Genomic DNA, 24,819 nt, shown 5'->3' on the forward strand with positions numbered 1-24,819 from the left:
GGGAAGGGAAGGGAAGGGAAGGGAAGGGAAGGGAAGGGAAAGAAAAAAGAAGAAAAGCAAAGGAAAAAGAAACCTTAACCCTTGGGACTGCACATCAATATATACAAAAGATGCTATTTTCTTTGTTATGGATCATTTCTGTCAGTTGCAAGCCACAGGCTGTCCCATTTGTTTTGGGGTCAGAGTTGCACATAGTTGTACATCATAGTTATCTCCAGCACTGTGTAGCAGTCCAGACATACAATGACAAATAATTTTAATCTAAAACTAATTTTACATATAAAATATAAAGTGATACCATGAGTTCAAACAAACCAACTAGCTTGAAAATTGGTATAGAATATGATATTCTGATGGCTATCCATATGAGGAAGTAGAAAAATTAGACATTGAGAAAATAAATGAACATATCCATTAGTTGAAGAGCGATATAGCTTTTAGCATGAGTAATATGTTTATATCGACAATCAAATAGCAACGTATGGCTAGGCCTTCATCTCATTGAGACAGAATCTTGCTTTGTCTACTCACCCACAGGAGACATTTCTGGAACACTAGCAGTGTAAGGGCCATCCAGAAACTTCGGCTCATTGTCATTGATGTCTTGCACTTTGATGATGAATTCTGATTCTGGCTCCAAAGGCTTCCTGGTTTCTATGTCCACAGCCTGAGCACGAAGTGTGTAGAAAGGTTTCTCTTCTCTGTCCAGGCTCCTTATTGCATGAATGTCCCCTGTGGTCTCATCGATGGTAAAAACAGTGCCAGCACCGTCTCCTGAGAGGGTGTATTTAACAGTGCCCTCTCCTTTGTCCAAGTCAGAGTGGAGCTTTGGGGAAGAGAAGAAGAAGGAGGAAGTGGAAAAGGGTAGAGGGGAGGGGAATGGGGAGAAAGAGGAGGAGATTATTAAATAAACACTTCCTTATTTTTGAAGCCATATTTACACTATACTTTTTCAGAGAATAATGTTGAACTTTGAGGTTTTTTTTCATGCTTTCATCTAATTTTTAATTATAAAAATTAATCACAGGATGTTTGAAAAGATGTACAATGATTAACACATACACTTATACTTTCTGTCATTTACTTTTCATTTTCTTATCTCCTCAAGAAGCTAAGCAATTGCTCATGGATTCTTCTGTCTATCTTATTTCTTAATGCATGAGGGAAATACAAGCTCTAGATGCAATCATTAGAAGAAAGATAATTTTGAAAAAAATTCAATAATTTTTAGCCTTTTGGTGATATTTTCATAAAATAAAATGGCAGACATCTTAAGTATAGATATTGTTTTTAAACAAACAATTCATAATTAGCTCATGCTGAACAAAGACTTCAACTCAGTATACTATAAGAAAGGTATGGAATCCAGCCTGATAGCTTTCAGTGAATGAATGTATCACGAAAATGTGGTATACATGCAGAACGGAATTTTACGCATCCGCTATAAGGAAATGGAAAGTCCTGTAAAAAAAAATTATGGTAAGTATAAGTCAGGGCCGGAGAGACATAGGATGCAAATATTCCCTTATATGTGGAAGATACTTAGATTTAAAATTGTAAATAAGTATGTTGGGTTATATGCAAATCTGGACAAGTGTATTAGAAGAAATATGGTAGATTCAAGGGAGAACTCAAATACTGTAATTCCTTACAAAGTTCAATGAAATAAATTCCAGGAAGGAAGAACTTGAAAGTAGTGAAGTGATGCCAAGGGGAAAGGAGTAGACAAATAAAAAGGGAATGGGGGAGAATTCAGTAAAGAATTCAATGTATATCTGACAAAAATAGCAAGAGTGACAGAAAGGGTGGGTAGGCAAAGGACTGGTGAGAATGTTGAAAGGGGTGACATTGATCAAGACGCATTATATTCATAAACTACTGGGTTCAATGGCAGCTCCTTTTGTATATCTATTAAAGTGATTGAGGATTAGGGGCTTCTATATTTTTAAGTAAGAAAAAAAATTATAAGAACACACTGAGCCTTTAACCCCTGAAAGAGATATCTTCCAGCTGAATAAAGTAGAGCATCCTGTTCTAGCAGAATGTGCTAGAATGAGTGGTTGAAGATGAGTTTGATTGGTTTAATCTGTGATTGTCTTTGCAAAGTCAAAGATAAGAAGCTTCTAATTTATTCCATATAGAGAAAAAATTATTCTTTACAGTATAGTAAAAACTTGAACTTTGTTAGTTTTGTTTAGAGTTGAACACATATATTGTTTGTTATAGTACACCAAGGAGTTAGGTACATATGAATGACTATACTAAGAAAAAAAATATTATCCTTAAGATAGAGTAAGTCACTGTTGCTCAAAGTGTAATTTAAGAATAAATAGAAAAAACATAATTTTTCAGATACGTAAATTATCATAGAATAACTGATAATGTGCACTATCATACTAAATGCATATTTATATGTAATGATATCACATGTTTTATGAGTATATTTATATGTAAGGATATGACATATTTTATAAGATAGTATGATTTTAATTGCATATGTGTATTCTTATTAATCATTTATTAGGAAATAGATAAAATATCTTAACCTACTTCTGCTCTTTGGTTTAGATAAATTAGTTTATTTTTTCTTAGGTTTAAAGTTCAGTTCAGTGAATAGAGAAATAGATTATTCAGAGGAACCAAATTCAACTTTCATATTGATAGATGAAATATCATAATCTAATTTAGATCTTTAGTTTGTAGACATGAGTTCATTTTGTTTTAGGTTTAAAGTTCATTTCAGATGAGTCAGAGGAAAATTATTCAACTTTTATATTGACCATAGCCGTTTGTGATGATTTATAATTTGCATGCAAAGACAATTTCCTTGAAAAACTTTTATCAGATGCCTTTTTAAAAATTGGTTGAACTCACAAAATAAATTTAAAATGCACTAAAATAAATTGTTACAAATAATATTTCTGAATATCAGTCCTAACAATTTCCAAAGATAAATGCACACCAAATATGCTCAACTTTGTCTATACTGCTACTATTCAAATTCAACATTTTGGCTTGTATTCAGTAAAATATTTTAATTAGTGTTATTTTTGATAAATGTATCAATTGTAAGTTTGAATTTATTTCTAAATGTTCTCTTGAAGAATATTTATATGAAGCTATGAATATGAAGACTTTTACCTTGTCAAGGGCCATAAATAAAATCATAAGGCAAAAATAAGATGTCATATGATTTGGATTGTTATTTAGACATTTTATATATTTTTATTTAAATAAATGAATAATTGTTATAGATGGCTCAAGGTAGTATTTTTCCTATTTATTTCAAGCTTCTCTGAAGCAAAGGAACTTCAAGTGTAAAATCAAGCTCTAGATAAATGTTCTTTGAACTTAGGGGTTTCAAATTACAAATTTCAACCATACTATTAAAAATATGCTATGCAGTACATATTGCTTTTGCTTTCAAATTCGTCTAGATATAAGACAGCTAAAAGCTCGATGCAAGAGAAATGACTTTATAAACCAGACTCATTTTGCCAATGGCTCAAATACATTCTCTGATATTTTGGGAACTGAGTGAAAATTCTAAGTGGGTTTTTACAATGAAATGCAAGTCCAGCTGCTAAATAAAATGTCCTTAAGTAAAATCAAAATTGTTATTAGCCCTATCACATATACAAAGAAAATTAAATTTCTGCTTCTTTTTAAACTTACCTTCTTTCTTTCCAATTTAAAAATGGACTTAACAGAGCTAAAACTTCAGATTTAATATGTATGTTAATGGTGAATTGACCAACTGAGACTCAACAGAAAGAGGAAGGAGGATAAGGAAATATAATCAAGGGTATGAAGTCATTAAAAAATGCAGAATGTATTTTTGGAACTATCTATGAATTCATCACAGTGAAATTTCCTAGTATAATTAATGCATGCTAATAATTCTCCTTGTAAAATAATAAAGAAATATCAGTGTGTTAGAAATTTTAACTAAAAATTAATAATTGTACAAATCTCAAAAGGATTAGATCCTTTATAGTTTTTGATCACATGTTAATATATTAAAAGAAGTCCCATGCAACATCCAGATTTGTCAGACAATATTTAAAATTAGGCATTTAATGCTAATTGGCTGTCATATGTGACTTACCTAAAGAACAAATGCTCTGTCAATATTACTTCTGATGTTATATAAATGATAATACCCTGATATTCTCATATTGGATACTTTAAACTTTTAGTTAGAAATAAAAATAATTGAAATAGAGAATAGTGAAATGTAAGATGAAAAATATCATCAACACTTATCCAGGGATATCTTTTTATTAAATTTGTTTCAGATATATATATATATACATATATATATATATGAATTCTAAAAGGTAAAAACATAGAAATATGTTCTGTATGTTTTATATTTTCTTAAAATGTACAAATCTATTTTATACACATTTAAATATATATTCTTATCTACATATTTGTGTATTCCCATAAATATTACTATTTGAAATACTTTGAATTATATGCAGTGTAATAGGATAAAATGTGTTAAAAAACATTTCCTAATCCCCATGTATGAAATGGGATTTCCAGATCCAGAATTTAGCACATAAACTTTTTGAGCTGGGAGAATTCATGTGGTCATTACTTCCTGCAACTCCTAATCCTTACATAAAGGATTTGGATTGCTAAACGTATTATGTTCCTTAATATTCCAAATGTGTAGCTACATGTGGTCCTCCTAAGAACCAGGAATAGTAGGTGAATTTTAGAGCTACCTTTGCCAGGTATAGTCCTATTTACCTGTCTCTACATTTATTAAAATTATGTCACTTGATCGTTTCAAAGGAAACAATAGATGCAGACAGCCCCTTAGATTAAGTTAGTGAAAACATTTTATTTTTGTTTTGTCTTGTTTTGCTACCTGGTTTTAATTTTTGAGTTTGACTCTTTTGATTTTTTTATGTGAATGTTTGTGTTTGTATGTTTTCTGGTATTTAGTTTCTGTGAAAACAGCAACTTTTAAACCACAAATATGATCTGTGGTTGAAACTTGAAGGGGAAGGAGTAGATGAATGAGGAGGAGAAGAGAGGGCAAATGTGGTAAAGAATTGAATGTATATCCTACCCAATTAAGAAGTGTGGGTGGAGGGGTGGGGAGGGGAGACTGTTGAAAGGCCTAATGTTGACCAACATACATTCTATTCATAAACTGCTTTCTTAAGTCTCAGTGCCTTTGTACAACTACTTAAAGGTAATGATAAGAAGAAGAAGAATCTCTATCAATAAATTTCGCTTTCTCAAGCCTCTCATTGATAATTTTAGGCTTAGTTTAGCCTATGAAGTTATTTCTACATCTCATTTGCATGAAGGAGGGAGAAGTAAGGAAGAGTTATTCATAGGCCTTCTCTCCTCTTTAGGTGGTGTTAACTGTAAAAAAATATGTGCTTCACTTTACATAGTCACTTTAGGTCATGCATATATAAAAATCATACATCTATAAAAATAAATGCATTTTTATTCATAACAATTTTAACTGCAAGTAATATGTGTTATTCCAAGTATTAAAAATAAGCTGATTCTGAGCTGGTGCTGACTGCATTTACAGCCCACTCCAATAATATCATTTTTTTAGAGTATTGTCACTTAAAATAAAATTTGCAGAAACAGAGTTCCATAAATGATAAATGTAGAAATAGGCACTGTCCAACAGTTGCTCTGTGGAAGTGATGGTGTTATTTTCTGATGTGTTCCAAGTCATCTCAGATGGCGTGTGAAAAATCAGATGCCAAAGGAGGCTTAAAAAAAAGTTCATACAGATGAGCTCCCAGAGAGCAAATCTTGAATCTCAACGTCCCAGAGATTTGACAAAGCTAATGTACGGTTAAATGTTCACTGACATCTTTCTGCTTATGTTTCAGATACTGTGACACAAAACAGGATTTTGTTCTTATTTTCTGTGAGTCGGAAAGCACACATATAATGGAAACTTTTGAGATTATTATTTCTGCAGAGATTTATTTTCATTAGTCATGTGCCAAGGCAGGGGAGATGCAGCATAGGCTGGGTATGGGGAGAACACTTTCATTTTTGTTTTTATTTTTTATGTTTTTTTTATTTTGAAAATACTGTACAGACGGGTTACAGTTACATGAGCAAAGTAAAAACTCTTACTTTATTAAAAAAAGTGTTTTCCTGGGTAACAAAGGATATTGTATTTCACAAGTTCTTTTTGTTAATTTATTTTTTATTTTTTGGTTAGTCCTGGGGCTTGAACTCTGGGCTTGGACACTCTCTCTGTGCTCGTCAGCTCAAGGAGAGCACTCTACACTTGAGCAACAGCTCCACTTCCATTTTTCTGGTGGTTTATCTGAGATAAGAGTTTCATGGACTTTCCTGCCCCGGCTGGCTTTGAATCGTGATCCTCAGATCTCAGCCTCCTTAGTAGCTAGAATTAGAGGCATGAGCCATGGGTGCCTGGCTCACAGTTCTACTATTGAGCCATGTGCATATATGCGCACTTTTGCAGGAGAGTAGATAGGCATGGTATAGAAGTGCACCTGCTTTAATACTGGCAATACTCGGTGTGTTTATTGGAGTGAGATGGAGGATATCTTCTCTAGAGTTACCAGATATGATTCCTATAGAGAGTAATCAGAATGGTTATGATATGGAGGATTAAAAAACCTGAAAAATGCATACCAAAACATGTAAATAACTTAGCAACCTATGGCTTTTATATTCTTTTGCCTTTGAAATCATCTTTAATCCTTAGTCTCTTTGTGTTTTAAAAGGCTGTTCAGTTATAAATTACTCCTTGGTTGGCCACGCCCTTTCCTTGTATTTCCCTTTCTTCATGGCCATAGACTCTGTGATAGTAACGAATGCACTGGGGTTTTGGGAAAGTGCAATGTGGTTTCTCAGGACACCTTATATTAGGTTAGGGAAAAATGAGAAAAGTGGGAGAAAATATCAATTCCGTTACTTTTAAAATGGAGCATTTGCTGTATAATCCTGAAAATGAGTTCTACTACACTATGTGTTTCCCCTTTGTTGAGAAAGGTAATATTTTGAATATGGTTCATAGAAATACATTTAAATTCATTACATTTTATGTGATTCACAGTCATTTTAATTGGAGGAAAAGGTAGAATTGCTAGGTAACAAATATGCAAATGTTGACAAACTTCCAGTGCAATTTTCCCTTTTCTGGTAACTTGATATATATATATATATATAGATAGATAGATAGATAGATAGATAGATAGATATACATATAGATATACATATATACATATACATCTATATGTATACATTCATATGAATATTAATGAAGTATTCTGCTACATCTTTGTGAATGTGCATGCTGTCTACTTGCAAATAACTACTTCCTTGTATTTACAATGGCTTATATACTACTTAATTTAGGTTATCAATGAAACTGTTATAAAAAGCATATTTATGTCTATTCCTAAATACAATTTAACCAGGGACTACATCTGTGGCTCTTCATATCCTTCCCTTGCAGAATTTTCACCTCTACACTTTACCACATGACTTCTCTAATTTTTCCTTCCACCTTCCATCACAGATTCTATTCAAAGTTTTCAGAACTTTAAAAATTACATTTATTTTTAGTAGCTATCAATTGTACTAGAGATCTTTCAGTGTGGTACTTACATAAAATGTACCTGATCAACATCACATCCTCGGTCTTCACTCCTTTCTTCATGAAAAAATGTTGTCAACTTTCACGGTTCCATTTTCAAAGATGCTTACACTCAAGCCTATTTATCTTTGTTCATGCTATTTACCTCCTCCCATTGATAATCAAGCCCCAACGCAGCCTAATTTACCCTCCTGTCATTCACTTTCTTTAGGCTATATTTATTGTACCAATGGTTTTCATCATATTTGGGGCATGCAGATATTATTGAAGTAAACAAACACTTGTATAGCTCTTTTTCATATTTTAAAAGTAGCTTTCCATGAGGTTTTTTCATAACTAAGCACAATGTATACTTATATGATTTCCTATACTGGCCTATTATTCATCTCCCCAAACAGTGGAATATTATTTAGCCATAAGGGAAAATAAATGAAGCTAGAAATAATGGAGAGCAAGATAAGCAAATTCATAGCTTTTGAACTTTCCTGCTTGTTCTAGACATATGCTAGTTATTGCAAATAAGGGAAACCATGGGACCTATGTTTCTTTGGTCCTGGCTTACTTCACTTAATATGATTTTTTCCAAGTCTTTGCATTTCCTAAAAAATGGAGCACTGTCCTTCTTTCTGATGGAGTGCAATTCCATTGTGTGTGTGTGTGTGTGTGTGTGTGTGTGTGTGTGTGCCACACTTTCTTGATCCATTCATTTACTGAGAGGCATCTGGGTTGGTTCAATATCTTAACTATGGTAAATAATGCTGCAATAAACATAGTTGTGCTGGTAGCTTTAGTATGACCTTTTTTGTGATAGTTTGGGTAAATGCCCAAAAGTGGGATTGCTGGGTCATAGGGGAGTTCTATGTGGAGTCTTTTGAAGAACTTCTATACTGCTTTCCAAAGTGTTTAAACAAGTTTACATTCCCTCCAACAATGCAGTAGGGTTCCCTTCTGGTCACATCCCCTCCAGCATCTGTTGTTATTAGAATTCTTATAAGCATTCTAACTGGAGTGAGGTAGAATCTCGTTGTTGTTGTTTTTATTGTGAAGATACCGTACAGAGGGGTACAATTACATGGGCAAGATAATGAGTACAATTCTTTTCAAGCATTGTTGCCTCCTCTTTGTTTCCCTTCCCATCCCTTCCCATCACCCCTCCCCCAAACAAAGTTGTAAAGTTTGTTTTTCGACATAACAAAGTGTACATCTCATTGCTGCAATGGGTCTATCTATTTCCCTATTTAAATGATTTGTTTTTTTTTCCTTCCCCTCCACAAATTATACCAACATCAAATACAGTGAAAGCAGGGGTTATAACATGGGGGAGGGACATACAAAGCACCATAGAAATCATCTTATGTTAGAAACAATTGCATGAAAGAAAAAAAAAAACCATTTGAATACTTACCTTGGGGTTCATTTCCCTAACATCAACTTATCTGACCTTTTCTGCTTGTCTCAGACATATATTAGTTATTGCAAATAAGGGAAACCATGGGACCGATGTTTCTCTGGACCTGGCTTACTTTATTTAATATAATTTTTCCAAGTCTTTCCATTTCTTAACAAATGGGGCAATGTCATTCTTTCTGATGGAGGCATAGAATTGCACTGTGTATATATACCACATTTTCTTGATCCATTCATCTACTGAGGAGCATCTTGATTGGTTCCATATCTTAGCTATGGTAAATAATGCTGTAGTAAACATAGTTGTGCTGGTAGCTTTAGTATGGTCTTGTGATCATTTGGCTAAATGTCCAAAAGTGGGATTGCTGGGTCATAGGGGAGCTCTATGTGGAGTATTTTGAGGAACCTCCATACTGCAATTTTGTTTTGATTTGTATTTCTTTTATGGCTATAAAAGCTGAGCAAAACGCTTAAATAAGGATACAGTTTGACCCAATGTTGAGATGTACAAGACATTATACTGAAAACAAACTTTACAACTTCGGTGGGGGAGGAGGGGTAGTATTTGGGGAGGTGGAAAGGAAGGGACAGAAGTGGAAAAACAGAGGAGGAGGCAAAAATGCTCAATAGGAAATGTACTCATTACCTTACACATGTAACTATAACACCTCTGCATAGTATTTTTACACTAAAAACACATTTAAAAATAATAAATTCAAGTGAAAAATAAAGAAAACTCATATTTTATTTGTGAATCTAGACTTTTAAGATATATGTGTATATACATGCTATAAACACACATACTCTCTCTCTTATATACATGCTATAAACTCACACACTCTCTTTCTTTCTCTCTCTCTCTCTCTCTCTCTCTCTCTCTCACACACACACACACACACACACACTTATGCCTAGAAATTGAATGTGTGATTTTAAAGTAATCTCTGAGAATTAAGGTTAAGGATACATGTCTAATTATTTGGACAACTTGGTTACCAGATATTTTGTCCAATACCATACCAGTGTGTCTTTGAGATGGTGCATGAAGAGATTGCTTTTGAGAACACTTAAGTAGTTGAAATAATTTGATGTCACTTTCTCTTTTGTGAGTAGGAGATATCTAAATGAGTTGAGAGACAGATTGGAACCACACTGACCATTCAGTAAGGGAGAACTTTTCATGGCTGGGTACTATCAGGATGGAACATTGGTATGTCTTGTGTGTGTGTATGTGTGTGTGTGTGTGTGTGTGTGTGTGTGTTATCTGCCTTTGTATGTTGAACTGAATCATCAGTCATTCCCAGGTTTTGAGCCTGTTCATCTCCTGGTAATCTCCATTCTTCACTATCATTCTGCTGGGTCATCATGCAGAATATGTAAACCATTTTTTACATTGAGGAGTTCCATGTGTCAAGGGTCATGTCTCATTAAACAACCATATTACATCTGTAAACATATTATTGTTTTTATTTCTCTATAGAATCCATAGTAATAACTGTGATTTCCAATTTTTATCTATCAGTGGATGCTAAAAATGCTTTTGAAAACATTCTTTTTTCAACATTTATCATAATATCAATATTTTTGTTCTGTCATATAATAATACACGATATATAGTTGCTATATATGTCTTTATATAAATATGTATATGAAAAACACTACATAGATAGATTGCTGAACTTTTAATTGAATTATGGGTTTTCTGTGATTTCCTTTTGGAAGGTGTTTTTTAAATTGATTTTCACCTATCCTTATTTTATTTTATTTTATTTTTTTGGGTCCGGTCATCTGGCCTGAGCTCTGGGCCTGGACGCTGTCCCTCAGCTCTTCAGCTCAAGGCTAGCGCTCTACCACTTGAGCCACAGCGCCACTTCTGGATTTTTTCTTTTTGCTTATGTGGTGCTGAGGAATCAAACCCAGGGCCTCAGGCATGCAAGGCAAGCGCTCTACCACTGAGCCACCATCCCAGCCCACCTATCCTTATTCTTATGTTACAGAAACACCACCAATCTCATTAACTGCACACATCACCCACAAGGTGCTTAAAACTTCCTATTTCAAAGAAGAGAAGCCACACTATTATAACCTGATATTATAACCTGATATTGATCTCCTGGTTTAGAATCCTGATTCACAGATCTTAAAATGCTTTATCTTTTTGATTTATTTATTTATATGCCAGCAACAAGGTGACTAACTTTTATGAATGGGCCCATAACTAATGTGTAATGTTTGCCTCTACATTGTAAGATGTATTAATCTCACTTTTGTGTATCATTAGTTATTGCCTGAGTAAATGTTTCTTGATTTTTCCTCATGTCTACTTAGACATTTGAAGAGAATTATCAAATCATTTCTTAGAAACAATTGTACTCATTGTTATCTAGAAACCAGCACACACTTGATAACTCATTGTGAACGTTTCCTAAGTACAGAGCCTCCTTATATTTTGCATTTCCTCTTTTTCTTGATAAAATGCTTTATCATTATATTTTCATTATCCATAACATTGTCTCCATACTTGTATTATTTATTTTATTTTGAGCTTAGTTTCCAACAGTGCATTTGGTATATTTTCTGTTGAGCTGAGGGATTTGTAAATTTTTAAATTAAAAAAATATTTTCCTTCAATACTTAGAGATATCTTTTCAGTGATCATTTCCTATTCTCTGTTAGATTTCTGTTAGTTATCTGGATTCCATTTACTTACTATTAGTCCAGGACTATTAGTCCTGCTCTATCTTTCATGCACCATGTAGTAGTTTTTACTTGCCTTACTGATTTTTGTTGTTGTTGTTGGTCATGAGGCCTGAACTCTGGGTCTGGGCACTTTCCCTCAGCTCAAGGCTAGCGCTCTGTCTCTTGAGCTACAGTACCCAGTTCTGGCTTTTGCTGCTTATGTGGTGCTGAGGAATTGAACCAAGGGCCTCATGCATGTAAGACAAAGCACTCTACCATATAGCCACCTTCCCAGTCCTCTCTGATCTATTTTCTAAACAGTGGAATTATGAAAAAAGTGGCAATTTTCCTCATTTTAAAATCAGTACACACATACACATATTGATTTCCAATATATTTTTCTACTTCAAGTATTTCCATTATTAATATCCTTACATTGGGCTGTGAGATTGTTTTGTGTTTTGAGGACTGTTTGGTGAGCACATGTGCTTTTATTCCCTTGGCTATTTTCTTGTTTGTGAATTTGAGTATTTGCTAGTCATAAACACAGATTCCTTCAGGTCACTTATGACTTTGTTTTCTGTTTGCATTCAAGAATATGTAATGGAACTTGAAGTTTTAAATCCACAAGTAAAATGTATTGATTAGCTTTACTCAAATAAGATTGGAAAGAAAACACTATGTGTAACTTCAGGTATGTTCTTAGGGGCTGATGTTACCATAAAATACCAGCTCCTCCCTATTTGTTTCTACATTATCTACAGTATAACTTGGATTTGTTTTATTTTTACATGCTGGTCATCTATGCCTTTATTTTCATATGCTTGAGGACATTCTGCAGCTGAACTGTAAGTTAACTATTTCATTTTTCCTGGACTAGTTTGAGCTCTCTTCTCTGTAAAGCATGTTAATTCTGAGTCTTTTTCAAAAGTGTATGTACTTGTAGGAGATATTCCTCACAGCTACTACCCACACTCTATGAGTTTTGTGACTCTTCATCAATCCTTCACCCACTCTTCAGTTTATAGAAAACAGCTATTCTTTCTGTGGCCTTCATGTTCTTCCCATGAGGATTATGGTTGTTCCTTCAGAATCTTTACCATAAACTATTGATGATACCCAGGGAAGAACTAAACATTAATGACAACACACTATGTATTTTATTAAAATAGTACTCACCAGGTACCTATGGCTTATGCTTGTAATGTTAGCTACTCAAGTGGCTGAGATCTAAGAATCACACATCAATGGCAGCCCTGACACGAAAGTCTGTGCAAAAGTCTTTTGTCTCCAATTAACCACCCAAAAGCTAGAGGTGGAGCTGAGGCTTAAGTGTTAAGAGTGTTAGCCTTATGTAAAAAGGCTAAGGTACAGCAGCCTTGCTCTGTGTTCACACACACACACACACACACACACACACACACACACACACACATGCATACACAAATTACATTAAACAAAAACTCTAGAAATGACAAAATGAAACTTGTGTTCATCATATCTAGATTAAATAATAGTTTTGTTGTATTTGTTTTATGCATGCAGAATTTAAAGAAAACAAAACCAAAAAAACAATGCACTGTCTATACTTAAACACAGGTTCCTGTAAGGTAAGCTTGTTTCTAATATAATCACAATATCACTGTTTCTCTTAAGTAAACACCTGTACTATTTAATTACCAGCTCATGTTCACTATTCTCCGCCTTTCTTTTTAAATATCTTTTGTAGGTTTTTTTTTTATTTAGAGCCCATAGATGCATTCAATCCAACATTGCTTTTGGAAAGTTAATTGTAATGTTGAGTTTAGCTGTCATTAAATTTTTCAGTAAATAGGTTCTGCTAAATTTGACTGCTACAATAAGGAACACCTTTTATCATCTTCTAAGATTTTTCACTTTTCTTCAGTCTCAGGAAGTTATCTTCATAAGAGGGGCCAGATGAAATTCTGCTCTATTTAATGCAAAGACTTTTTATAAGTATTAGATACTTTGGGGATTGGAAGGAAACTTAATAGAATTTTTAAAAATCACTTTTCACAGACTCTAGAACACATATTCAGGTGGAAGGGCAAAGTTGCTTGTGAAGGACACCTTCAGGAATTGTTGGGGCAATAATTGCATATAAGTATTAATATCCATTAATATCCATTGTTAGTTTTAGTTTTATCATGTATAAAGGATGAAGAATGGTTTAATAATGTGGTTCAGCAGGTTACATTTAAAGAAACAATTATTTCATTTACATGCAAGATTCACACACACTGGCCAGAATAAGTTTAAAAGTATATATGCATTTTTGGCAGCAAAATGATTAAATTACATATAAGGCCTACTAATTTTACTGTCTTTTCTTGGTATGTTTATAAAACATTGAGAGTTTTGTTTCTTGTAGATGTTTATTTTCCTGTTAACTCTTGGTCTGTCCTCAAAAATTTTAAAATGGACATTAGCTAAGAGCCACTGGATTGTGTGTAGATATTATATAAAGGTAAAAGATCAAACCCCAAATGATCTATAATTCTGCCTAAGTAGTGTTATAATGGGAAATTTTTGTTTCTGAAGCCACAGATGTCCAACAGCATTTGTCATTCTATGCCACGCCAGCCTCCTGAGTGAACTCATTTGTTCTCACCAGCTTGATTGTAGCAATTTGAGCAACAGGAACACCATTTTACGAGGTACGAATGCCTTTAACAGCTCAATGTGAGTTGAAAACTCTGCAGTCTAAGAAACAGACCCAGACCTATTTATCAGGTAGAAGTATTTCACCTTCTATTTAAGTAAGTAGGAATCTATTTCAAAGAGGCTCACACCTTCCCAGAGATGGGCTCTAGAACAAAGAATGAACACTACTTGCAAGAGCAACAAAAGCTGATGTGTTAGCATATGTTTAGCCTCCTGTTGAAGAAAAAATACACTATTCATAAAGTGTTGTATTTTATCTGTGCTTTCCATCTTGAATATTATGTGTGAGGGCAACCTATTTTCTCAGATTGCTGTATTTTATAACTCTAATCCACTTTGGCTTTATTCTGTCATTTCAGAATGTCACAATATATTAAAAGGAACTTCTGTAAGAGAGAGATCACTGGCTTAATTCCAAGCTTTCACAGGTAAAAATGAGAAACTAAAAGTTTTTCTCTACATTTATAAAGATATAAAACTATTTTCAAAAAGGAAAGGGTTATGTAATAAAATACTCCATAAAATAAAGCAATGTTTAATCAGTAAAAGGATGTTTCAGTTTTTAAAATATATGATTTCCATATGAATATTTTGGGACACTATAGAAATACACTTGAATTAGTCTGGAACTAGATTGAATGTCAATAGTGATCACTTGTTATGTTATCAGAACATTTGAATAGTTAGATATTTTTAACTTATTAATGAAAACTGATGTTTTCCACATTATTTTTATTAGCAATCACTAATAAAATGGACATTAGCTACTACCAGATCTAAAAAGTGATATCTGATTACAATGATTCTGCTGCTTGATCATCCTTAATGTAACAATTTTACTAATTCAAACAAGTTTTCTAACCATGTACAGTAATGAGTGAAACTTTATCTTGGAAATGTTTCATTTTAGATAACCTCTGGATGATTTACCTTTACTTCATTGAATAAGAAATAATACCAGTTTCAAACTGACATTCACTGCATTATTACCTTTTATTTACACAATGTGCCAATTAAAGTTCAAAAAGTCATTTGAAACCCCTTAGAAACCAACTATTGTAAGTAATCATTTAAAGAGAGTTAGATACAAAATCATTATGCAGGAAACTAGATCTAGGATTGACTTTAATAACCGTTCTAAGCACATTTGGAAACTTAAGTCAAAAGCAGAGTAAAATATCTCCAAAAGCAAAGTAGACATCTCCTACTTCATAAAATGCTGCAATATGTCTACAGGAACTAGATATCAGAGAATAAAATAAGGAAACTGCTTAATTTCTAAACTTTCTGTTTATAAAATGGAACCCTGAATATTGCTTGATATTCTAAATAGGAGCAGGATATTCTAAAGAAATCAGAACCAATTTCATAGAAAATCAGGGCAAAATACTGTTGCTGGCAAATGATGAAAAGCTGTCTGTGAAATGTCAAAAAGTAAAATTGAAAGTAGAAAGGGACAAACACAAACAGAAGAGGGGTGGGAAGGAGGGAAAAAGAGATAAAAAACTATATCCACATTATTGTCAAAACTAATAATTGTATAGAGTAACACTCTTGAAAATGAAAACAATGGGTACATGCATTATGCTCAGATAAAATTTATGAAATAAATGTATATTTCTATCAACATAGACATCTTTACTTCAGAATACTTTTCCCAATTACTGTGCAAACAATTGAGCTCAGTTGCATCAAGGAATCTTGCTCTTTTAAACGAGTTAATTAGTTTTTGGCAGGTGTACTTTTTCACCATCCTTCCCTCAGTGTTTTTAGTAGAGCATTTGCCCCAAGGGAAAGTAGGCAACTTTCTTCCCTGATCCTGGGTCTTTACGTTGTTACAGGTACAGTTTTCTTGCATCCATTCCTTCCTGTCTGGGCTTCCCTGAGAATGAAAATCAAGTGGAGCTAGTCATTTAAGCTATGTCAAAATTTAGATCTGCAATTTTCAGGTTATTTTAATTTCCCCAAGATCATAGGATCTCAAGGATCAGATACTTAAGTTTACTGGTAACTTTATTAGCCATAAATGTGTATGACTCAGTTGACAGACTCAGTTCAGAATGTTTAAAATGGAACAACTCTACCTACTGATATCAGCTCACTTTGATTAATCTTATTATCTGGATGATGTACAATTTTACTCTGTTCTTGTCCAATTTTAATCTTCTATTGTTTTAGATTTGAGTCTATGTTGGTCTAAGTTCAGAGTTCCAGTTTTTCCCCAAACATATGGAATTGAGAGACAATTAGACTACACATGAACACATGTACATGTATGTATCCAAAGTTCAAATATTTATTTACTTTTAATACATAGAGAAAGCAGGGGATGGAATGATCTACAATTCCTGAATTCTCAGGCTGTACAGCACTCGGGGCTGTCCTGTACATGCTCGATCAGTTTATCGGACACCACCACCCCCTTCACAGAAACCATGATAACTTTCGGGAGGCATAAACTTTGCATTTTGTCATTTCAGCTAAGCACACTGCATGCTGGGAAGCTTGGCCTAAGTTTTACAGTGTAGCTTGGCCACTGCTTTCTTTTGTTGAGGAATCTTTTCTGAAATTAAAAAGATCAGAAGAATTAAACCCAATAGATAAGAATGCAGAAATGGGAACTTCTCTGAATCAAATTAGCTTCAGGTGTTCACAAAATTTTAAATTATCCTTTTACAAATTGTATTTGTTACTTAGGCATGCTTGGTCAGAAGTATGTGTAAAAAATCTACAATTAAGGAAGCATAATAAATGTTCAAAATCTAAAACTCCCCAAAACCACTTAATATCTGGGATTTATTGTATCATTAAATTATTCTGGGTTATAAGACTTATACTTCTAGTTTATGCAGCTTACTGTAGATTATTTGGCTTTAAAATGTTTATTTTAATTCTTTATCCTCTTTTTAATCCATGTGCCCTAATTAACATATTTGTTTGTTAATCTAATGCATGTATGAAAACTAAGTTTTAACTAATGATTTAGAATGTTTTCAAGCTTTTACTGTAATGCAGCATTTATACAGATTTTGTAGGTACAGAAATTGAGTCACAAGACTCCTATATTGTTAATAGGCAGCCAGTAGAAGGATGTAACCAAATACCAAAATCCCTATGTTTTATGACTAATGCTTAAACCAAAAATAATCACAAGTCGTTAACAATACAAGGTATTTTTTAAAGAAAAAAATCTGTATCTAAGGAAGGAATACACTAATAATCAACCAACAATAAAGGGGGGAAAGGAAACAGATCTGAATCATGCTCAGAAAATTCAGTTAGTAAGAGATACAAATTTCTCAAGGATTAGTTTTGTAACAACGATAGGTTTCAACAATGGCATTCTTTTATTACTGGAAATAAATCAATGAAGATTTATTAGCAAGCAATTAGAAAACTCCTGCCTATTAGTAATTATGCTAGATACCAGATTGGAGAACACAGTTTGGTCCTCCTTCCAAAGGAAACTGATTCTGTGATGCAAAAAGAAAGCCAAAGAAGCATTTTTCAACACTAATACACTTCATAATTTTATGCACAAAAATCATATTTCCAAGGGAAATTCTAGAAAATCATATTATAGAATTAAAATCACATCTTATCTTTGTCTTTTTGAAAATACCAAAAAATATTACACTTATCAGAACTCCTCTATGTCTAAACTCTGTGTCGAACTATGTATTTGGACTAATTGTCAGCCCCTTGGAAAACTTAAACAACTATTTTAATTAATCAGTATTTTAAAAAACACCATTTTAAGGTTGTATTATTTATGTAATTTGCATGAAAATGATTTCAAAAAGTAACCTATTACATCAAAAATATGGAGGAATAACTCCATCTAACTGCAGAATGATTAATGTGTACTTTCTCACAATTGACTAAAAGCTATACAGATAGATGTGTGACCATGTTTATGGGTATACCTGTTACAGGTAGGTAAGGAAAGACACAGTGTTTGCAATGTCTTATGCTCACAAACACACAATTTTGCAAAATGAGGAAAAGGCTAACTAGATATACACAATATAAAACCATGTACTTCAGAAAACAATCTGAAATTAGAGTGTCGACTCATTTTCAAGGGTGGTTTGAAGGTGACCTATATTCTTCAACATCCTTTAGAGTAAGGGATTGCTTTTGTGTATTAAAGCACAAAGCCACCTCACTGAAGTCTTTTTTTTCCTTTTCCTTATCCTATATCTACGACGTTATACAGCATTTGAAAGTATTGCAAAACAGAAAAAAATAGATCTAAGAATTTAAACAGCTGCTCTTTTGTGTTATGAGTCAAGTTACAATTTTAAATCAAATTTAAGAATTCATATCACTCTGCCTTATATCCAATGCCAACATCACAAATATATGTGCATAACTTACACATTACATGCTCATTTTCTGCTCAATAATATAAAAATAGATTCTCTTAATGCTGAATTTTCATGTAGTAATGAAAAATAGGAACTATAAGCAATGCACTATGTTATATTTCATTTCTAAATACAGATTAGCTAGCTATTTTTTCTGAAGTTCTCATTATTAACACATTAAAGAAGTAATCATTGTCAAGGTTCATTTATTTCCCACTTGCGCTAATAGGATCCCCAGAAAGCCTCCACGAGCTAATGGTTCTACTATAACTTTAACTTTCAAAGAGGGATAAAATCCCTGAAGAAATCATAAAAGGAAAAGAAAATTATCACAGATGCTGAAACTTAAATTTTTGCTTTCAGCAAACTTATACTATTAGATACCCAATTGAATAAAATGATGGCATTTTTATTACATTTTGAAGTTGGTGATTATTATTTTTAACAGAAAGGATTCAGACTACATGCTTAACTTGATATTCCAGCATTAAATTATGAATCAGTCTTTAATGTTTGCTTTCCAGAAGAACAAATATCTCGAACTTTACAACTTTGGCTGGGGGGTGGGGCGGTGGCAGGGGGGTGGGAGATGGGAAGGGGAAACAGGAGGCAACAATGCTTGATAATAAATGTACTCATCTTGCCCATGTAATTGTAACTCCTCTATATTGTATTTTCACAATAGTAAAAAAAGAACAAACGTCTTATGATCCACATCCTAATTAAAATATCATAGAATCCTTGAAATTGTGAATTTATACACACACATATATATTTATAATATTTACCTGAGTCTTACAGATTGCATTATTTCTATGATAAAGTATAGATATATGCTCTACTCTTACTGCTTTTTGTAATGTCATCTTTTTTAATATATCCTTACTGTTGATGAAATCAAGTTATAGACAGAAATTTATGAGAATAACCACTGTCCTGTTATTTTTCATTTTATATTTTAGATCATAATATCTGAATATACTCTTTACAATATGTAATACAAATCAAGTTCTCTTTTCTCTGGGCTATGACCTATGGAGAAGTAGACAGGATTCTACAGCATTTCTCAAATGGTGAATGTTCCCTGTGAAGACTGTAAACTTCCTTCCTCTCCTTACCTCACATTGTTATAGACATAGTTAGGTTTTAAATAGAGTGTAAGCCTAGTCATGGGAATAGCTAGAAAGTGGGAAGTTTTGGGAGTGTCTGCACACTCACTCACCCAGGTATAAGGCAAGGAATTGAGATACCTGTCGGCATTTGGCTCAGCAGAGGATCCTTATGGAGTTGCAGGAGAACTTAGTTCATAGATGGCACTACAATATGTACATCCACATTTGAACAGAAGGAAGGGTTCTCTGCTAGCAATCAGAATAGAGGGCTGCTTCTTTTCTCACAACTTCAAGAAACTAAGCCTGGCACACCACTTGGTTTCAATCCTGTGGGAACCAGGTCAGAGAAGATTAAGTGTGCTGTGCTTAGACAACCATTAATAAGTAGTATTTAGATTTCTGTATTGGTGGAAAAGTGTAATAGAATTTTAGCATATATAAATAATCCCCTCACTAATTTTATTAGCTCATTATGTCATACTTATTTTTTTAGAATGTGTTTTAACAGCAATCCCCATTTTCTACAAGTGTAATCACTAGCATTTAAGGTTATGTTAAAAGAGAATTCAATATTGGTCCAATTTTTTCTAAACCATAACAAAAATTACTTTGGAATTTTTACAGATCTTACAAATTCTTGTAAGCATGACACAGTGCATATGAAAAATTTTAATGCTATTACTAAACCACATTGAAAGGGAATGGTACCTTTCATCCAATTTTACATGAAATGATTTCAAATGTTAAGAAGAGAGTCCTGGAAAATAATTTTTAAAGCTTTCCATTGTTTACTATTTCTCAAAGTAGAAACACATGCATATAGATATCTATCACTAAATTCTTTAATGCTGAATCTGAAGTCACCTTGAATTGTTGCTAACCAAATGTCTGTGTGTGTGTGTGTGCATGAAATTTTCATCACTTGTAATTTTGTAATTTCTGGAATACATGAAATTGATTATACTTTCCTATACAGGAACTGGAGCATTGCTGAACCATTTGGTTGTTTTTCCAGGCTAGGGTGCTAGGGTTCCCAGTGTTACAAATGCACTTAACTATGAAGAGTTGACCAGTCATTAGCTGCACTCAAGAACTCTAGCTGGTATCCTGAACCAATGTTTCACAAATGCTCCTGGTGTGGGAAAGTATAATCAACTTTATAAGTCCCAGAAATTATGAGGAGAAATTTAAAATACAAATTTCAAGAATTTTCCATTTGCTAAGATGTTAACAGTCTAGTAAAATTCTAGACACATCCATAATGCTCTTTTCTGTGCAAAATAAAATCAGTGCTCTATAGCTAAAAAGTTACACAAAATCCTTCAAGATGATGCACGACAGAAAATTTCCATAATCTGCAAAGCAAAAAACTTCCTTTTAGAGGCATTTCTGCAAGGAGCCATTCTGGTTCTGAGTTACCAGCAATCGATGGAAATACTTTGGACTCATTCATGATGTCTGTTGAATGGTTTTGTGTGCTACTTAGAGCATCTTTTGGCCACTGATTAGTTATGCACATATCAGTTTTTCAGTCTAGTTTCTTCCCCATTAACATTTCATTTTGTTGTAATTTGGTTTCTGTTTCACTTTCTACTTAATTTTATCTATCCAGCTTCTGGATAGAAAAAAAAATGGCTTGTGTGTCTTCTGTTTTTCTTGTACAAGTTGATAGCAGAGGGCTATCAGTCCCAGTCCCAGGTGATTTTTCTTATGTCATCTCATTTGGTCATTTCTAAGTTTTGCAGTGTCTAGTTCATTTTTTCTTGAGATGTTCTCTAAAGAAACTGAGCGCACATTCTATTCCTTAGCAGCTCTATCATTGTCAGTTTGCTCATCCCGTGTCTCCTGCAAGTGTATATGGTTCCACCATTAGTTTAGACATGCAATGTGGTTTTGGTCATTGGTTTGTCTCTTCAAACTGGACTCTCATAAACTTTTTAAAAGTTGTTTTTTAAGGTCTAAATGTGGCTTCATATAGCATAGAAAGAGACTCCATTTTCCTTTATATGTTCTTAACTTCCTTTGGTGGTTCATTACATACTTTTCTAGATAGCTCATCACTTATGACTGAATGTTCTAGAAAGGATGTATTATGTGGTTGTTTTGTTGCAGCTATTTTTAGGGATTTGAATTTTCCCTTGACATTTGTTCTTCTTGGTGCTTCCACTGTCTTTCTCTTTTTCAATTTGGGCAGTATTTGTTGTTGAAGTTGTGTGTGTGTGTGTGTGTGTGTTGTTGTTGTTGTTGTTTTGCAGCATTTATTTTTGTCTCTGCTCTTTGGTGACTGTGTGTAAATTCTAAGGTCCTCAAGAATTACATGCTCAGGATCCATGCTCAGGATCCACAGATATTGTTCACCCAACGAGACAGTGTGAAGTCAGATGAGGCCTTGGACATTTACTCCTGTTGTGTCCAGGTTTAGTAAGTTCTCAGTTTTGTTTTGTTTTTTTTTTTTTTAACTTGGGGATAAGTAAGGCTGAGATTGCTGCCTGTATGTCCAAGATCACACCTGGTTTTATGCCTGTCTGTAGCAACCCTCTGCCATTTAAAAATCTGCTTGGTTAACCCTGTTATAGAAGTGGACCACACCCGGGGGTTTGGTGCACTACTTTTGTTGTTGAGTCATCTTCAAGGGGTTTAGTTTCTTTGGTTTTCAAATTACCCCTGGAAGCCAAAACTCCAGTGGTTTGGCCTGGAGATTCATGGTGTGATAGCCATTGTTTATGCCTCTTGGACTGGAAATCTTAACATCTTGGGAGTTATTAGGACTAGCAGATAGGAGCCCAGTGGATCAGCCACCTACACTTGGGCCCATGAGCTTGCGATTCTCAGAGGCCTCATTCAGAGTTCAATGGCCTCCACTGCTGAAGTAATTGCAAGCAGCCATATTTTCAGCACCCGTGGCCCGAGGCAATCGGGGGCTCTTGACAGCCTTGGGTCCAGTTTCTCCTTTTACTTTTTGAAGGTTTGAGTCTTGTGTATAATACGGGTGGGTGAGGAAGCCTTGTACCCTTTAAGCTCCTTGCTGTTTCCCTAGCAGCTGGGAGTTAGTGGCTGGATTGTCTGCTCTTTGGGGGAAGAGGTCAACCCTTAATTTAGTGACCTTTGCGAACAACCTTCCTAAAGTAACATCTTCCGCTGATGAGAAACTTGCCTTTGGCATGATGTTTCAAGAACTTTGCCCTCAACTCTTTGAAAACTCACAGATTTGTTCTTTTTTTTATTTTCTTGATCAACAGGATATTTAAAACCTCATCCATCCGGTATTCGTGTATTCAAGGTCATAGGCATCAGGGATCTGCTGCACTGTTTAACTTCTTTGCCTATAGACTTAAAGGAGTCAACCCAGCTTTGAATTGAGCATAGTTGCCCATACATGAGTAAATGTGCCATTTATAATAGTGGCCTGGAGCAGTTTAGTGACCTCTGCTGTTGACTTACACCTGGCAGCCAGAGGTTCAGTAGCTTTTGGGTGACTCAAGTCAAATGACATGGTCTTACACCCAGCCATTGCCTGGTTGAGTCTCTTCGGCTGCTGACGATTTCCTGGCAGCCAGCTTACCGGTAGCTCTGCGTTCAATTAATTGGCCCCTGAAAGTGTTTGTGAGGTGCCTGGTAGCCAAGCGTGGTCCATGTAATTTAACTTCATCAACAGCAGATCTGGCCTTGGCCGACTGGGGTTGTGCTGATAGTCCTCCTTGACACCTGAGCTGCGAGCCCCACTTCCCACCCACAAGATGGAATTGGGGACTCTTCCTTACACGTGAGCCCCCACAGTACTTAAGCACTCAAGCCCTGCACCAGTTGACTTCCTGAATGTCAATAGATGTTGCCCCTGCAGATGGCTGGCTGGTGGTGGTGGTTTGGTCTTCAGCTCTTTGCCCTTTAGGCTCCATTGTTCTGACAACTTTAACACCCCCCCCATCTCCATGGAAGCCCGTGGCATTGCTCTTCTCAAGTCTTTTTATTTAGAATGACCTCTAACTACCAACACAGTTCAAAATTAGCAGCTTCCAGTTCCTAGACTTGAGCCGTGGAGGGGTTTGTAATCTGCATGACCTTTAACGACTTTGATGGACATGATCATGTCAGCCTGGGAAAAATGTTAGGGTGATATCAGATAAATGAAGTATGCAATATGGTAGTGCATGCCTGTCATCCTCCTGGGAACTTCTTCTTTGTCCCTCCAAAGTTATTAATTGATTTGTCAGTTACCCCCCCCCCCGCCAAAAAAAAGTGTCCAGATATGCAAACAAGATATCTAGATGTCCAAAATAATGGCTCAAGAGCCATTAAAGTGTACGTATATCATTCCACAATCCTTCCAAATGCTGGAGTGAAAATACAGGTAGCATCTCTTGGCTCCTACTTGCTGGGCAAAATGAAGTTCCTCTGCTTCCCATTTTCTTTCCTTAGTCCTACAATCCTGAAAAAAACAATTCTGTCATCAGATTCTCCAGAGCCTTGAAGAAGACCTCTTCCCATGCCGTGCGGGCTCTTGGAGTCCTCAATTCTGCTTCTATAGTTCAGATCATGGTCCCTGCAGGCAGGACGGGGGTCTTCCAAAAAGAGTGCACACCCCTAGAGTATTCCTCATGGGGGTGCCTCCGGCCCCTCCCCCAGGAAATGCAAAAGCAGGAAACTGGGATTTGGAAGACAGAGAATAGAGCAATGGTTCTGGTCCAGAGGCACATGGAGCTGAAGTTGAAGGGCCCTGGTGCGGGTGGCTGCTCCTGGAGAAGAGATGTGACCACAGGCCAGCGCTGGCCTGTCCTCCTCCACCCACTCTGCCTTGGCCGTTGTCCCTGCAACCGCCAGCGCTAACTGCTTGGGTTGCACGTGGCAACCAACGACCAACAGCTCTAAGTGCCAGTCATGGTTGGATGTTAAAGAGAAACTTTAAATGATTAATTACTACCCTGATTTCCAATAACGGGCA

General features: G+C 34.8%; 1 protein-coding gene across 1 annotated transcript in view; it reads right to left on the minus strand.

Annotated features, from left to right (window-relative positions):
- Cdh12 (cadherin 12, type 2 (N-cadherin 2)) overlaps nt 1-24,819 on the minus strand; it is a 228,232-nt gene that overhangs the window by 157,430 nt on the left and 45,983 nt on the right. The window contains exon 2 of the mRNA XM_013013866.1: nt 532-826. Coding sequence (XP_012869320.1) covers nt 532-826 — 295 coding nt within the window. The remainder of the gene's footprint in view (nt 1-531; nt 827-24,819) is intronic.

This window comes from Dipodomys ordii, unplaced genomic scaffold, assembly GCF_000151885.1.
Source record: "Dipodomys ordii isolate 6190 unplaced genomic scaffold, Dord_2.0 Scaffold21, whole genome shotgun sequence".
Lineage (NCBI taxonomy): Eukaryota > Metazoa > Chordata > Mammalia > Rodentia > Heteromyidae > Dipodomys > Dipodomys ordii.